The 18,228-nt window shown below is 34.0% G+C and overlaps 1 protein-coding gene and 1 long non-coding RNA gene across 20 annotated transcripts in view; one reads left to right on the top strand and one right to left on the bottom strand.

Annotated features, from left to right (window-relative positions):
* Nucleotides 1-18,228, top strand: part of pan (transcription factor pangolin) — a 217,614-nt gene that overhangs the window by 10,907 nt on the left and 188,479 nt on the right. For 12 of the 17 annotated variants that reach the window (XM_036362149.2, XM_070112584.1, XM_070112583.1 and 9 more), the window contains 2 exons: nt 9,900-11,946; nt 13,544-13,592. In XM_036362149.2, coding sequence (XP_036218042.2) covers nt 11,770-11,946; nt 13,544-13,592 — 226 coding nt within the window. In that variant the 5' untranslated portion in view covers nt 9,900-11,769. The remainder of the gene's footprint in view (nt 1-9,899; nt 11,947-13,543; nt 13,593-18,228) is intronic. The other 5 variants (XM_070112587.1, XM_070112588.1, XM_070112582.1 and 2 more) reach the window with 5 other exon arrangements.
* On the bottom strand, nt 3,056-7,597 carry LOC138858111 (uncharacterized). 3 transcript variants are annotated; one of them, XR_011397341.1, is made up of 4 exons: nt 6,781-7,597; nt 3,880-4,075; nt 3,541-3,812; nt 3,056-3,477 (listed from the first exon to the last, which is right to left on the bottom strand). It is a non-coding gene; the product is annotated as an uncharacterized lncRNA (long non-coding RNA). The 3 variants fall into 3 exon arrangements; XR_011397342.1 differs by having other exon boundaries at nt 6,786-7,597; XR_011397340.1 differs by lacking the exon at nt 6,781-7,597 and having other exon boundaries at nt 3,880-4,355.

Below are 18,228 nucleotides of genomic sequence, written 5' to 3'. Positions count from 1 at the left end.
TATCACCACTGCAGCTATTTCGCAATTTTTTCTGTTCGTTTGGTTTGTTATGAATGGCTGTACGTCGTTCGCCCATAATCTAGGAAAGCAGCAGTAATGCCTTGGCGAAGCAAATGTCAGCGCGATGTTCTGTTGGAACATTAAAAATGTCTTACCGGTTCCACATGGTGCGTCCTCACAAAAAACCGCTTTGTTCAGTAGCAACAAACAGTATAATCCATATACTTGTATGTATTCGAAAATTACTGTACTTTTACAGTAGCTATGTGTAGTTATTATAATATAAATTTTTAACTTCCCGCTAAGAAAATGGAAAATTTTCTAAAAATCGGGAAGATATTGGTTTCATCCCATTTTGCAAAAATCGAGTTCTCAACAGATCTCCACGTTCTGAGGGTCGAGGAAGCTTCCCCGAACATTTCTACGATGATGTCCGTATGTCTGTATGTATGTGTGGATGTATGTGTGTGTGTGTGGATGTATGTGACCCTCTTATAACTATTAAACTGCTCAACCGATTTGAATAAACTAAACGGCATTCCAAAGGGTTTCATTGCACTTGAATTTCGTGTAAGTTTGGACCCAATCGGACCAGTAGATTTCGAGAAATCTCAAAAAATCGAATTTTTTCCAAACGACTTGACCGATCGACACCAAAAACTAATCAGTTCTAAACCTTGAAGAAACACATCGTTTGCCGCAAACCGGGTCGAAATCGGTTGATTTACTTGCTAGATATCGAAAACGAAAAATTTCGAAGAGCTCAAAAGCAGGGATGGCCCTTGAGGCCAACCGTTTTCCACATTTTTTTTTTTAATGAAATATTCAAATGATTCTTACATGAATTTTGAACACATGCTAATGATTTAAAATATAATTTTGTATTTAGGCATTGTATTGAAAAAAACAGAAAGTATCCTATGTCCGTCCCCAGGTTCTAAGCTACCTCCCCACCAATTTTCAGCTGAATCGGTTCAGCCGCTCTTGAGTTATAAATAATGTACTAACACGACTTCCTTTTATATATACAGATTCGGAAATGTGAATTTTATCAAATATGCAAATACTTATACAAATATACGTAATATAATAGAAATATTTAAGAAAAGAGCGAATAAAGATAAAAATATTTTATGAGCCGCACAAATTAAGAATACAAAAATTTGAGAATAAGATATGAAAGGGAATGCAGAAAATTGACTCCGGTTGCCGGACCCGTGTCGCGCGTGTGAACGGAATAGGCAACACTTAAGGAGAATTTTCCGATAATGAGCAATGAAAGTTTCCGCGTATAAGCCCAGACTTATATGTCGAGGCTTTCCATTTAAACAGGTTTTTAGATTCCGCTTCAAACAAGTAACCACATTCTCGTGCTAAGCAGACAAGCCTATACCAATTGTCTATATGTGAGTGCATATCTTTATAGGCATGCAGGGATATTCGCTTCGGCTTGTTAAAGTATGCTAAATTTGTTTTGGTTGGGAACGTTTCAAAAATGTTTAAACAGTCCTTAAGCAGTGGCGGAAGAAAATAATTATCTGTATGGTGTGGAAATTCGAAAATTATCTGTTATATCAAACAAAAATTAAGTACAACAACTCCAGCAACAAATCGTATGTACCTTCTATTGTGACAATACCTCGCACGACCTTGGCGCACAAAGCAAACGTTCCTTGTATTGCCTATGAAATCTACCTGTAAGGATTTCGTTTGCAAACATATTTTGTGGAGCATAATTTAAGACTTGCATGGTTTTGTTCTTACTCATTCATTTCACTTCAAATTTCATTGGAAATCCTTGCGCAGTAACCGTCATCACTTTGGGCGTCTGACGGACGGCGATTTGACCGTGAAAAACTGCTTGTGCATTAGTGAGATAAACATGTAGTAGGTAGATACGGTACGTTTATCCATACATATGATTGTACGTTTGTACATACACATATATATACATTTATTTAGTATGTACTTATATATGTGGCATAACAGCGTGAGTTTTCGGTTGACCACATATATTAAGCTGTGTTTTTACGAAATATTTTTGTTATACCCTGAACTTGGTATATAAAAGTTGACACGAAGTTTGTAACATCTAGAACATTGGAGACTCTATAAAATATGTGTAGATATAAATGATCAGCATGATGAGTCATGTCCGTCTGGCAGTTTTTGAGATATCATTCTGAAATTTTGCACACACCCTTTTTTCTCCAATGAGCTGCGCGTCGAAACCGCCAATATCGGACTACTATAGCATATAGCTGCCATACAAACTGGCCTATCAAAATCAAATCCTTGTATGGAAACATTTTTTATATGACAACTTATTTTCACAAAATTTACCATAGATTATTACTAAAGCGATTGCTACAATCTCCACACAATTATACAGATCGGACAACTATAGCATATAGCTGCCACACAAGCTGAACTTTTTATTTGACAAGATATATCTAAGGCAACGCAGGAATTTTAGAACTAATTGTTCAGACCACTATAACACATAGCTGTCATACTGAACTGAACGATCGAAATCAAGTTCTTATATGAAAACTTTTTTATTTGTGAAGGTTATTATAGCTTCGGTGCAGCCGTAGTTATCCTTTTTTCTTGTTTTTACATAATTCAGGCGATTCGCCATAAATATACGAATGTTTTCAATATTGGAAACTAATAAACTTTAATGTTCCATTTGTATTGAATAATCCGAATCTTCCACTTTCATGACATGGTTTAGTGGACGACTTAGTGGAAAAAGTTTGATAAAAAAAATGCATTAAAATCGCGCTTGGCTCATGTCAAATTCGATTATTAATTTAAAAAATATGTTTATAAAATTGCAATTTCATATGTTGTTTGCTAATGCTTTATATTAAAGAAACCAAATCGCTAATTTCCGTTGTACAAGTATTGGCTTTGCCAATTTTTAAAATCCTGCTGCTATAATAACTTATTTATTTAATGCTCTCAGCAAGAATATGAAAAATTGCGAACAGGTAATTTTATGTTAATTTAAATTTACATTTTTTAATTTTTCAATTTTTATATTCTTTCTCAGATCAATAAATACATTTTCCACTTTAATTGAAACATTTTCCAGTTATTGATTTCGGATACTGTTGGGTGCTCTGACCATATTGGACGGAAATATCAGTATGAGAAGCAGCTAAGTATTATATTACCTTAAGATAACACAGTGCTATGATAATGCAGAGTTGTACAGCAAAACTTCCATTTCTGCCGCTTAGGAAATTCGATAAGTATCTGTTAGTAGTAGATTGCGGTAGTTTTTGCGTGAAACCAAGCTTTCCAATTAAGAAATTGAGTGTTAGAGGTACATATATGGCGCCTAATTCCATAGTCCTTGAGTTGAATACCTTGGACGGGGCTTCCACTGTTTTTGCGGATGCGTATATGCATAGTATTCCTTAATTTGCAAAATTTTACTGGTGGTTATAAAATCAAGGCTCCATGTAGCTGTTTACATGTGAAATACGTATATTTATGTATTTATATTAGCGAGCAAAACAATGTCGTTACCGGCAGCAGAAACTGCTAACAATGTATAAAGATGTATGGTATGTATATATATGTATACAATAAGAGCCTTAACAATATTTGTAACTGGTTTGTCGTTGCGTTGGTGATTGTAGCGGCAACTCCGCCATCACCAACATCAATACCGCCAAACTGCTCCCCAAAACCGCTGTTATGCAGCTCAAGAGTTGGTACCACGAGGCGTTGTCGCCGTTGTTGTCGCTAACAACGCTGCAGCAGCCGTCTGTCTGAGCATGTGTTGTACGTTGGTCGATCTATTCAAAGAGATATACATACACGTATGGAATTATTTATATGTGTATATGAATGTATATTGTTTACCGGCTTTAATGTTTGTGGGCATTGTTATGGTTTAACATTTTTTATAGCTTTCTGTTAGATGGCGGTCAGACCGGGACTCCTTTGTCACTCGTTATCGGCAAATTGTCACTCAGTGTGTTCAGGCGTGTTGCATAGTTCATTTGTATGTTGGTATGGAGGTCTCACATTTTGCTTATAAGGAATTACCATGAAAATGCTAGAACAATATTTGGAATACCCGCTATTAATATTTTCAGGACTAAATTTATGGCGGGAATTTTCTTATATGTCGGGAAGTATTAAATAAGCGTAATTTTTTAAGCCATAGTTTTTTCCCTTTCTCGCAAAACATCCATGAATTAATTACATTTCTTACTTTAAATAAAATTATATTTTTATGTAAATATAAAAAAGTAAAAGTATCTCAATTTTAATTAAAATTACTTTATGTATATTATTACATTTAAAACTGTTAAATGTCATTAAATATTTAAATTAAATACTTTTTAGGATCTTATTTTTATCTTTATTCACCATTTTCCAAAATATTCTTATTGTCAAATATTATCCCTTTTTGGATACATATTTGCATATTATATTCAAAAATTAGATAACACAATTTAAATTTTCGAACATATCGTATATATTCATTTGAAACGGAGCGCTAATGCAACTTGAACAAAATTTTTAAATGAAAAAAGATGATTTGGATAGCAGCGAACTGTTACAAACATAAAGAGTCGTGTGTGAACCGGCACGTAGTCGCAGCTGATACCTGTATAAAGTAATGTGCCAGGCTGATGAGCCATTCGGTGCGCGTAATCGGGTGCCCGCTCAGCAGCCTGCTTGCACAGTCTCACATGCCTGGTTAAGAAGAAAATAATAACAAGAACATTTAGACAGCAGGTTTCTTGCTTGTTAGCATACTCACTATTGCCTTAAAACATCATTAACGCTGACAAGAAAAAATCACAACGCAGTGCCCAAAAATTTGAAGACCTATCTCCGTTTGCACTTATAACTTCAACTCATTATACAAACATATTTACAACGTGTGTAGGGTATGAGCAGTTTGTACTGCTCCGACTTTATTTGAGACTTGCTGTTTAGTTTTTGCTTTTATTTTACCTAGCCTTTTTCTTATTTAAACCATTTTCTTTCGTATTTTTTCGATTATCTTGATTATTCCTTTTTTCTTGCCTCATATTGACTATTTTTTTTATGCTCTGCTGTTTAATTACCATGAGACACAGTAGTTTTGTTTTATGAAGTTTCTTACCCGATTTTGTATGATTTTGCCACGATGATTTCAAATCTGTAATCAGTTTTGCCTTAGCAGCTTTAGTTTTCGAAATATGAACATATTATATTTTTAGCCCAAAATACTACAATTTTATTATTAAAAATATATTGCTCTAACTTAACATAAAAATTTCTTTTATGTATTTTTCTTGGGATTATGTGATTAGAAACATCGGTCTGGTTTTAATGCTCCAGCAGTAAATACTTGTGGTGTATGGTAGCTATTTTCATTCCTGATAAAAGGGTTATCCTAGTGCTTCGCTTAAGTGGCCTAAATTTTTTCTGGGAAGCGGTCTAAATAGCTGAAGAAGGAGTGCATTTTGATGCTCATGTTGCATCCTAGTATCTGGAAGTGCAAGATGAGCTGCTCCATGTGTTAAATGTAGTCTGGAGACTTTTTATTTCCTTAAGAATGTTGCACAGCGCAAATAAATTCAATCAATGCAGATTTCTCTTTATCTGTCATACAATCAGAAAATGCTAGTTCTTTATTATTGCCCTGCTTTGAGGACGGTCAAAAATACCTGCTTTAATTTTTTCTGAGCTCAATTTCGGAAATATTGTACTGATACTGTTGAAACATATATTGTGGAGGGGGTAACATAATGCGGTCTCTGGCTACTAAAGGTGCATTCATCACATTCATACTACCCAGTACTATATTCACTCTCAAAGGCCAAACTTTTTTAGTCCAGTGTTCTGTCTTGGCTCGGCTTCCCATAAACAAATTAAACAGACTCCCAATTGTTGACCCAAAAGAAAATTTACCATTTGAAGATCGACGCATATCAGCCAGTTATTTTCTATGTATTTTATTCTTTAAGCATATAGTCACCACAAACAGCATGAAAACTATTTGTATAATTTAAACAAGTTTTTTTAATGTAGACCTAGCGATTTATTTATGAAATTCAGTAATTTTTTGCCCTAAAAATTAATTCAAGTAAGCCGAGTAACGATATTTCAAGAAATACCTGTATCACCAAAACTAGAACTGGCAGAAAGAAGCTGAGGGTAGATTTGAAATCAGAGACGTTAAATTAGTAAGAAATCGTCTAGTGTTATTATTTGGTTTCAAAGAAGCTTCAAACTTCTATGCCGCTTCTTTGCAGCTCGTTTAATATGTATGTACTTATTTGCATTTAATTTTTTAATCTTATACAATCAATAAGTTTCTTAGTGATACATAGTAAAAAATAGTATAATACATTTGCTTTCTCAATACAGAAGTGTATTTGCTTTTAGTTGTAGCTTATAGTGTTATCGTACTACCTATTTTATTGAGAGAGCAAGTATTAAAAAATATATCTACTTTTTATATAAGTATATTTAAATTAATTTAAACAAATGAGATTTCCCTAGAAATTTTTGTTGAAAGGAAGGATTGATAGATATGTCTTCTCCCTTTTATATAAGTATTCTAATAAAATTTTCCGAGAATTTTGATGATACTTTTTATGGAATTACAATAAAACCAATACTTCAAACCTGGAAATAATATATCGCTCACTAACTACAAAAAAATCAGAACTCAAAAATTTTCAAAACTTATTATTTTCAATATTTCAATGCTTAATGCACTTATCTACCCAAAAAATTTCATTGTCATCACTATCTTACTTAACTGGAAAATCACCGTCAACTTTTCAACTTTTGTGTCAATTGTCAAGGTCAACATTTGTGTTAATTGCCCGTTTGCTTCGCTTGTGAAGTATCAACTATTTGCAGTTGTGTCGCTATTGCTGAAATAAATCGTAAATTTTCTGTTGTATTCTGCGAAGTTGTGTTTCTTTATCTGAAAAAAGTCGGTTTAGCCTTAGAAAGATAACGCTATTTTATTCTACTGCAAAGATAACGATACGTCGAAATTACGTATCTTCGTTTAAAAGGTTATAAGAATGTTAAAGATTGTTAAATTATTCTTTTTTTTTTGACTGAGACCATTTATTTCATTCATTTTCTGTCTGTTGAGGTTCATATAGAGACCGACGAGCAAACTACGTGTTTGAAGATGCTCCGAATTCAAATGAAAGTCTGAGAGCGTAAACAAAAAAAAGTACGTCATTTCGACGTATCGTTGTATTACTACGGTTAATCTGTATTATTTGAAATGTGTCACTTTCGATTAAATAATTGTGATTATCACACTGTTATTCGATGTCTTATCTCGAAAATGTCTCTTAATTTCGATGTTAAACTGAAATAGGTATTCTTAATTACGGACGACGATTTCACTTTAAAATTTTAATAATTTTACAGGAACTGTTTTTTGCTCCTCCGGAAATTTTTTTTATTTTTCGAGTTGCGACTCTTTTGTAGTTAGCGTGTTAGTATACCATATATTCACATGTACATATGAATGTGTGTTGGATAAATCCTGTAAAATGTATATAGTATCTTTCCCTATTATATATAATATAAGTACATTCATATTTTTGTAGTATGGCGATCAAATATTAGGTGCCTTCGATTCGCTGAATCGTTAAGAGCGGCAAATGAAACTACACAACTATAGACAGAATAGCAAGCGGATATACTATTTCAATGTGGAATCCACATACCCTCTTTCATTGACCTGAACATTTAACTTTGTTGTTGGTTTCACATGTCTTTTAACAAGAAAACAGCGCTAAAACGTAGTGAGCAGAAAAGTGCCGAAGACGGCTATTATCACTTTGTCACTTTCGTTAGTATTCACAAACTATTATCAAGTATGTTTGTATATTTGTACACATATATTATATGTATAACCCTGCAGGAAATGGAATTAATACAATTTCTTTTCAATTAAGCACCTATTGTGGTTTACGTCCCAGTTGCATTTTGGTTAAAATTTTGAAATTCGGTATTATCGACATCAGCTCAATGTATATAAACTACTTAAATTGACCACGATCCAGGATTTCGGTATTTATTGAACATTTAGTTGCAAAATTGATAGATCGCGATCCATATCACATAGTATTTAAATATTTTGAAATCCGGATCGCGGATTCTTGATCGCGCCATAAATATGGAACGTTTAGCATATCTTGTATATAAATTTGCGATACAGCGGAACAAAGCATTAAAAAAAAAAATTAAAAATCGTGCGTTGCATTATATTATAGGCAAACCGAACAAACTCTATATGTTGAAAGGTTAAAAATTTATGTTTTAATTTTTGTGAATAATTTGTTATGTGAGCCATTCACAGTGGTAAAACTGGCCTAAAATCTGCAAACCAAACTTAGTAACTTTGACGATAGCGGTTATACCACTTTAATGAAGAATTCGCATATTCTCTTGAACGAATTCAACCTCTCAGTTTTTGAAGTATCGATCTGAAATTTTGTACACGTCCTTTTCTCTCGAAGGAGCTACCCATATGTCGGAACTGCCAATATCGGACTACTGTACCATATAGCTGTCGTACAAACTGATCGATCAAAGTCAAGTTCTTGTATGATATTTTTACTTACTTACTTTTTATACTCACGCACATGTTGCTAAAGAGTAATATAGTATTGTTCACCTAACGGTTGTTTGTATCACCTAAAACTAATCGAGTTAGATATAGGGTTATGTATATATAAATGGTCAAAATGAAGAGACGAGTTGAAATCCGGGTGACTGTCTGTCCGTCTGTCCGTCCGTCCGTGCAAGCTGTAACTTGAGTAAAAATTGAGATATCTTCATAAAACTTGGTACACATGTTTGTTGGTACCGTAAGACGGTTGGTATTGCAGATGGATGTAATCGGACCACTGCCACGCCCACAAAACGCCATTAATCAAAAACAAATAAATTGCCATAACTAAGCTCCGCAACAAGATACAAGACTGTTATTTAGTACACAGGATCACATTAGGGAGGGGCATCTGCAGTTAAAATTTTTTCTTAAGTGGGCGTGGTTCCGCCCCTAATAGGTTTAATGTGCATATCTCCTAAACCGCTAAAGCTATAATAACAAAATTCACTGGAAGCAAATCTTTTTAGCACTTCTATTGACGATGTGAAAATGGGTGCAATCGGGTGACAAGCCCGCCCACTCCCCATATAACGGTACTGTTAAAAAATACTAAAAGCGCGATAAACCAAGCACTAAACATGCCAGAGGCATTAAATTTTATCTCTGGGATGGTATAATATGACTTAATAGGAACAGCGTTCAAAATTAGACAGTGGGCGTGGCACCGCCCACTTTTAGGTGAAAACCCATAGCAGATCCTGCTTAACCGATTTCAACCAAATTCGGTGCATAACGTTCTTTTCATATTTCTATGTTATAGTGCGAAAATGGGCGAAATCGGACTACAACCACGTCTATTTCCTATATAACACCATTTTCAATTCCATCTGATTCTTTCACTTTCCACTATGCATATCAAGCAACAATGATTATATCGGGGTAAAATTTTGCGTGAATAATACGTTTAAAGTATGCCACCTTGTGACCAAAAATTGTCGAAATCGAATCAAAACTGTTCAAGTTACTAAATACTAAATATGTGGACCCCAGTTCTATAGTTGACCTTCTACCGAAAATATCACTCAATCCACAAAGAAATCTCAAACTAGTATACCATTTCACTTTGCGAGAGTACAAAATGTTCGGTTACATCCGAACTTAGCCCTTCCTTACTTGTTATATCATATAACTGACATATCTACACAGACGCATATGTGTTTACTGTTGAAGTTAAATTGTTTCCCTTTCATTCTTCTTGGCGGCATCTGCTGCTAATTTCTTATTACAGCTACACTTGAGTCGGAATCGATGTGAAGAAGAAGGCAGGCGCACAAGCTTTCAAACAACGTTCACACAAACGAGCCAAAAATTGTAGGAGCAAGCGCAAGCGCAGGCGGCAGACATATTAAGTGCCTCAAAAATTGTTGAACCTTGTTGGAGAAATACATAGGTATGCGGAAAGTGCACCACAAAACATATTCGAACATCACAGAAGAAGAATTGTGGGCGCTTTGCCAGTAGCGGATTACGGAATGCGTGCGTGTGCGCAATGCAAGGCAACGGTCAAGTAGGCGCGTAAAAGAACACAGCATATACTTGTATGAGCAACCTAGACGTGTAAAGGAAACTGCTACAAATAAATCAAACGGAAATCACATACATAATCCTAAATACAAAACAAAAAACCGAAAATGTCGAAAACAATAAACAAACAAGCAGAGCGCTTATATTTTTCATAAAAATACGATGAGATAAAATGCATGCAGCGACGTTGCTGATGTGATAATGATGTGGTGATAATGTTGTGCATATTATAATCGTCATGTTCTTGATAATAAGGCAGGCTTCTTGTTTTGAACTCCAGAACGATGCTGACAATGATTTTGTAAATGAGGCTGCACTGATGCACTGAGCATATATGTTTATAAGTCCTAAGGGATAGGAAGTGGTAAATGAAAGAAATGTGTAGTTAAAGAGAAGTTGCAACTTAACAAATAAAACTAAGTCAGTGTAAATACAGGCTTGCATTCATATACACAAATTGCTGTCTGATATTTTTCGCCTAGATGCATTGCGATCGTGTAGCAAGAGCGTGAATCTACCTGGTATTAAATACGTACAAATAAATATGAATGTATGGTAGCACATATATATATCTTTACAATAAAAGTTGTGAGCGCACCATATTGCGTTGCGTTCATACATACAGTGAGTGAGAGCGAAGGGATTTAACGGTGTAGACGACGCATACAAAGTTGCCGCCATTGTTTTGTAGTTAAGAAGGCAGAAATGCTGATGGGCGGTGAAATGCGGCAGTGAAAAGTAAGCAAAAAAAAAAAACATCAATATAAAATACCAAATCTAAAGTAGGAAAAATTTAAACAAATATATAAGATAAATATAAATGAAACGCGAGAAAAACAAAGGTGCTTAACTAAATAAATAAAATAACACGTGATAAATAAAAAATAATATCCCTTGAGTAAAATTCAACCAGCAAGTGTACATACATATACACATATGTATAAACATATGTATAAACATATGTTTCTACATACGCGCTACAGTCTTATATATAAGTACATGGTAAATGTATGAGTTCAGGTACGGAAATCGGTGCAAAATCAACAAAACAACATAAAATATAATACAATACAAATAGTAATAGTATAAAATAATAATATGAAAAAAAAAAATTTTACAATATAAACGCAAACCACAATGCCAAATCAACAATAAAAAGTATACATTTTTTATTTTATTCTGCCGAAATATCGAAGTACATAAGTGTTGTATAGCAATTTGTAGGACTATTTTTGTGCATTTCAGGTATCTAAGCAAAACAAATAAATACGTTTAAAATAAAATAAAGTTGAGGCAATAATAAAACAAAGTCAAAAGTTCACAAGAAATTTATAATTAATTCATTCAATGATAAAAGTATAAATATATATATATATAAAAGCATAAAATGTGTGCTTGTTTATACTTCAAACAATAATAAAATATCAATTCAAATTGATGTATACAAAACGATTTTGTTATTATTATTTTATATGTAAATTACAACAAGTAGCTAAAACGGATGTGTAAGAAAAATACCAAAACGAAAACATTTACAAATAGAAATTTAATAATTAAATTTACAACTAATCATAATGCCACACAATAGTCATAGTTCACATTCACGACATGGTGGCTCGTCTAGCGACGATTTGGGTAGCACCGATGAAGTAAAAATTTTCAAAGATGAAGGTGATCGAGAAGAAGAAAAAATTTCATCAGAGAATTTGCTTGAGGAAAAATCGAGCTTGATCGATTTGACAGAAAGTGAGGTAAGTCGATGCGAATTTACTTTATAACGGTGCATTAAATTCCCTAAAATTTATACTTTTTAATTTATGTTTAGGGGGTTAGGTCAGTGGGCTTAGTCAGAGACATGAGATAATTACAATTTTTAATATTTTTTTTACAGGTTTCTTATATAATCTAGTGCTTGATCGAAGCTTTTTTTATAACAAAATGGTGGCGTTAGGAATTTTTTTTTTAAATTTTCGGGAGAAAACAACAATTAATTCTTTATACAGTGGTCACCAGTACAAAAAACATAATTTTGAAAAAAACTCATTTGAAGTATTATACTCAATTTTAATTAACGCTCACGAGCGCCCGAGAACCCTTTTCTAGTTATCGAATAACTCGAAAAATATTGTCTGATTTACTTCAAAATTTCAGAGAATAAAGAATTTAATAGATATTATACTTTGAGAAAATGGAAAAATATATATTTTTTGAAAATTCTGACTACCCCTAACCCCTTAAAAAGACTAATAGAAATTATACAATACAATTATACAATTGGATTCCTAAAACTTTCCTTATATATATACGAATGTATACGAACTATTTGATACTATTACTTTTACATAAAATGTATGCCAGGCGGGCTGAAAAGATAGTATCTTAAAAACAAAAACTCCTTAGCAGAATTTGATTTGATTACTACACATAAGCTTTTTGGATTTACCCGTTCTACACTCGCTATGTCTTGTTAAATTTACATGCAAAAGTTATCGAGTTGAATTCGATACAAGAGAGTATGCGGACTTTTATTAAAGTGATATAACCGCTATCATCAAAGCTATTAATTTTTTTAAAATGAATTTTAGACCATTTTTACTATTGCGAATGGCTCATATGAGAAACAATAAAGCGAAGTAAAAATAAAAATATTTTTTAGTAAACATTTTTTCGCGCGAAAATAAGATTTGCTTCTCTCAAAGAAACAAAGGCAACCCTCTTTCGTATGCATGGTAGAGCAAGTTTGCACCGCCAGTGTTACCAGTTTATTTGAAGAAACGGGTTTGTTCGATTCGCTACTCTTCGCCGACCACTGTCACTAAGTTTCTTTTCAGCGAAGATAGTTTTGTCGTGAGGACAAAAAATGTTACTAGTGCAGAAGCAATGTAAAGCCCAATTCATTCCATTTCACTTTCAATTACTTTGATTTGTCACACGGTTTTCGTCCTTTAAAATTTCCAATAACCTCATATAATTGTTACACATAATGGTTTTGTTTTTTCAAGATAGTCGATGAAAAGATGATAGACGGAGATTTTCAGGTCGTCCAAAATCACTTTATGAATTTTTCTGATGTTTTCAGTCGTAATAGCCTTTTTGGACGTCTACTGCTTTCAGCGCCTCCGGTCTTTATATGTCCTGCATTTAAATTTTACTTTGCCTGTAGCATAGCGGTGCATCAAGGCATGTTTTGTTCTGAGTAGCTTTTTTAATAATCTGACTACTTAGTATAAAGAATCAATTCTATTGCCATCCTCACATAGAAACGGTACGAACTTGTCAGCTTGCCTGGTAGCTTAATTTTATAATTCAATGCTTTCCTTTTAACAAAATTTGTTGTTTTGTCTCTAGGAAAAGAGTGGAAAACTGCCATCGAGACCGGATATAAGTCCCGTGTTCAGTAAGTATATTCAATTTAATTAATTTAATTTTTAAGTACTGCGTTTCAGCATGAATTATAAAAACTTTTTTATACTATCGCAACATGTTCCTACAGAGAATAATAGTTCTGATACCAAATGGTTGTTTGTAACACCTAGAATCAATCGACATAGATATAGCGTTATGTATATATAAATAATCAGGATGACGAGACTAGTTGAATTTCGAATTGATAAAAAATTAAGATGTGTTGTTTTTTTTAGAGGTATCGAACTTTAAATTGCAATAAAACAACGATGGATTATTCGATTGACATGAATTTTATTTATCCGAAAGATAATCGTGTGGCATTAAATTTTAAATGTGATTTCCAACGTGGCTTGTGCGCATAGAGCAATGACTTTACATAACCCCACAGAAAGTAGTCTAGCGGTGTTAAATAACAAGATCTTGGAGGCCAATTCACAGGTCAGAAATGTGAAATTAGGCGGTCACCAAACGTGTATTTCAATAAATCGATTGTGGTACGAGCTGTGTGACATGTTGCGCCGTCTTGTTGGAACCACAGCTCCTGGACATCATGGTTGTTCAATTCAGGAACGAAATAATAACCATTGACTGTAACGTTCTGGCCATCATTATAAATTGCCCAACCAAACTGAGAATAAATCACTTGACAGCTGTTAAATCGGGCGCCATCTTGAACAGTAATGCAAACTTAAAGTTCTATACCTCGAAAAAAACACCCTTGTGATGAATGGATTACAATCAAATTTGGTATCATATTTGCGAAAGTATTCAACGTTATTTTTTCGAAGAAACCGAATGGATTACAATCAAACTTGGTATCTTATTAACTTATACCATGTTCCGACGGACATTTAATCACAAGAGTAAGGCTTTGAGTAGATTATTTCACTAATCTACTGGATTTAGCAAGATTTCGCCATATAAGTGAAACTTGTTAATCTCGTCACCGAGGATATTTGAATCTAATCTACTCGAATTCTTCTTGGGCGACTCTGATTTAGCCCCATCTGTTTGTCAGTAGGCAAATTTATTACATTATCACAGCTGATTTAGACACTACAAAAACAAATTTAAACAAATAAATTAATTAAAAGCAACGCTTCTGAATTCATCTTGAAGTCGACTTCCCAAACCAAAAAATGCGTCCATTATTTCCACCAAATGGAAAATATTTAAAACAAGACGACTTTTATAATAATAATAGTATATTAAAATCAAGCTAACTCAAATGAGACTTATGTACCCTGTATGCAAACTTTTCCCAATGCATTTTTTATTATCATGTTTTGTTTTGTTTAATTGTTATTGTCGGAAACTTAATCACTTTTATTTTCACAAAAATACTTATTTAATGTCTTTTAATGAATATCAAATAAATTGGTTTTTATAAAAAGTATATCAAATTATTATTTTATGTTGATTTTGATGATAAGCCCAACCCAAAAAAAGCTAAATTTAATATATTGGGTATATGGAGAAAAATCACCAATTAATTGGAAATCATTTTACGATTAGTACGGAGATAAGGTGTAGGCCAACATCAAAACCGATTCCATTCATATTCAACACTAAACCACATTATTTTTAAGAAATCCACTTAACTTAATTTTTTAAGTTTAATTTTAATATAATTACTATATCGCACATACATTTTCGGAATTAAGCGTTCACTTAATTTTGCTAATATTAACATCTTAATTATTGACTGATATAGACGCATAAGTTCAAATTTTGATCATTTTGGTAGAATATTTCCTGAGATATAGATTTCATTAACGCCCACTGTCCAATTTTTGCGGCCCTTCCTAACCATCGCGACTGAGAAATTTATAATTCTTGGGAGAGTCCGATTCTCATCATGTTTAGTTAATTTAGCTGCAGTGGTTTGTAAAATATATACTTAAAAGTTATTAGGTGCGAGCCCACGCTAACATTTTAAAAATCTTTAAAACCAGAAATGCCCTTCCATACTTTGAAGCCCTGTACCAAATTATATACAAGTACATACTTACATAGGTATATCTTAATTTGTAGCTTAGTTATAGCAGTTTATAAGTCAATTTTGTTTGCTTGGTCCGCATTCTAAGAGCTTGGTTACATCAATAGCGCTTTGAGATGCTCTCAAATTGTGAAATGAGTAGTGACATTAGCAATGGCATGAAATTATTATTATAAGCTTTTCCATTTTTTTTTATTTGCACAACAATTAATTTTATGCATGGTGACTGCTAAAAATTTCTCTCGTTTCAAAATATACCTAAAGCTTTTTATCAAACACGCGCTCTAATTTATATAATTTGCGTATTCGAATTTCCGGTTAGAAGTCTGTGAGCAAACCTAATATAGGTATATGTATTTATTTTAACGACCACACGGGTACACTATCTACTTTAACTTTATTTGATTCATCGCCGGATCTGTGAGCACTTTTCACTATCTGTTTAGCTTTATCTTCCTAAATTTTCCTCCTTATGGGGCCTATTTGTCTTATCGATCTGGCAAAACAGTCAGTCGTCAGAATTCACATGGCCAGTTTTAAATTCGTTAAAAATAGCAATATAAAGGGGAAATATAGACGCATAACAATTAGTGGTGTACGCTATCCCCCATAGGCGTTGGAGAGATGTTACATATTATTATGACTTGTACATATGTTTAATTTTGTGTGTCTAAAATTATAAATAAATTTCAACGTAGATCCCAAAGTACACAAATAATTGAAGTTTAAATGTACCATAGTTCTGTGCGTCTTTTGTTCCATTCATGCCAAGTTTGCCTGCGTGTTGAGCAAATCAGGGATTGACTCCACCGAGATTCAGCCAAATCTACAAGTGGTCAGAGGCATATTAATTCCCTCCTTTTTGAAGTCTAATTGTAGGGTGGTAACTGTTCCGGCTAGTTCATCTGCTTCACATTTAACACGGATATCAATGTGCCCTGAAACCCATTGCAGGTTTATCGTAAAATAGGATGTTAGATCCATTAAGATATCAAGGCATTATTTTACTATCTTTGACAAAATACTAGGAGACTTCAGTGGTTTCATAGCCGCTTGGCTATCCGTATATATAAATAGTAGTCTCCTTGTTGTGAGCCCACTTCTTGTCAGAACAACAAGACTTTCTTTGATTGCAGTGATCTCTGGTGGAAGGCACTGCAGTGGTCTGGTAAACGGAAAACGATTTTGGTATCTAATTTTGCTGAAAAGACACCACCTCCCACTTGATTATCTAGTTTGGATCCATCCGTATAGATGCTCATCCCTGCGTCTCTGTCCACCTCGCACCTTTACCGCTCTTCTCTGGAAGAGAAGGCAATATTGCGGACCGAATTTAGTTTACATTCTGTAGGATTTCAAAAATCCGTGGTAATGGGTAGAAATGGGAAATTATTAAGTATCATAGAATGCCTCATTTTACAGATGACCAATTGAGAGGATTCCCTTAGACTTAGAGCTGACTTCGCTGCCAGTTACTTACAGAACAAGTCCGTTGACAGTAATTGGAAAATGATAGTTTAGCGCCTGACTTGGCATTGTTCTAAGAGCTCCACTGATCCCTATACGCTGCTCTTTGTATGCTTTTCCATTATTGGCCCCCATGCCATTATACCATATGTCATAATCGGCCTAACAACTGCTGTGTAGAGCCAATGAGCCATTAATCGCCATTTGGGCCCCCATCTCTTTTGCAGGTGTAAAGTGCTGTAGCTGCTTTGTTCACCCTAGCGTCTACGTTTGGTTTCCATGAAAGCTTCCTATCTAAAATTAGTCATAAGTAGCTTGCCTTATCTCCTATTGTTAGTCTGGTACTATTTAATAATGGCGGCATAACTTTGGAGTACTGTGTTTCCTAGTGATCAATACTAGCACCGTCTTATTAGTATTTAGGTTTGGTCCGCACGATACGGCCTAACGTTTTATGTAATTTCATATTGTTTGTATAAGGTTAGCCAGGGTATTCGGGAAATTACATCTAACCGAAATGGCCACATCATCAGCGTAAGCCACAACATGTACCCCCTTCTTTTCTAGACCTAGCAACAATTTAATTGTTTAGATCCAGAGAAGTGAAAATAACACGCCTCCTTTAGGTGTTCTTCTTTGAACAGATCTGCACATCGTTGAAGCTCCCAGCGTTGAAATAATTGACCTGCTCGTGAGCTTCTGTTCCATAAATTTTCTGAAAGGTTCAGAGATGTTCAAAGCCCCTTCTATGTCTAAGCAGGTAACTAGAGTGTATTCTTTAACCTCCAGAGATTTTTTAATCTTTCCTACCCCTGAGATTAGTATTAAAGTGCCCGATTTGAAGGGCTTGAAACTTCTTCTGACACTATATCTACAGGAATGAAATTTATATCTACTCCACTGTCTTCTGTTTACTCAAGTGACCCAGGAAGTGGGTATCCATAAGTAGGCCTAAAGACTCTTTACTTGATACCGTCCAGCTGTCGTCTGGCTTCTTAAGGTATCCAATGCTATGCACCGATTCTGCCATTATTTTCCTAATTCGAGACGCTTCCACCGTATTCTCGATATTATTGCAAAAAGGTTTCAAATAATTTCTTTTTGCTTTCTTAACCTCTTTTTTATATAACCATTGGTTATAAGATCTATTCCAATCTTG

This window comes from Bactrocera oleae, chromosome X (assembly GCF_042242935.1).
Source record: "Bactrocera oleae isolate idBacOlea1 chromosome X, idBacOlea1, whole genome shotgun sequence".
Taxonomy (NCBI): Eukaryota; Metazoa; Arthropoda; class Insecta; order Diptera; family Tephritidae; genus Bactrocera; species Bactrocera oleae.
Note: the sequence above shows the minus strand (reverse complement) of the source record. Positions and strands in the feature narration are given on the sequence as shown.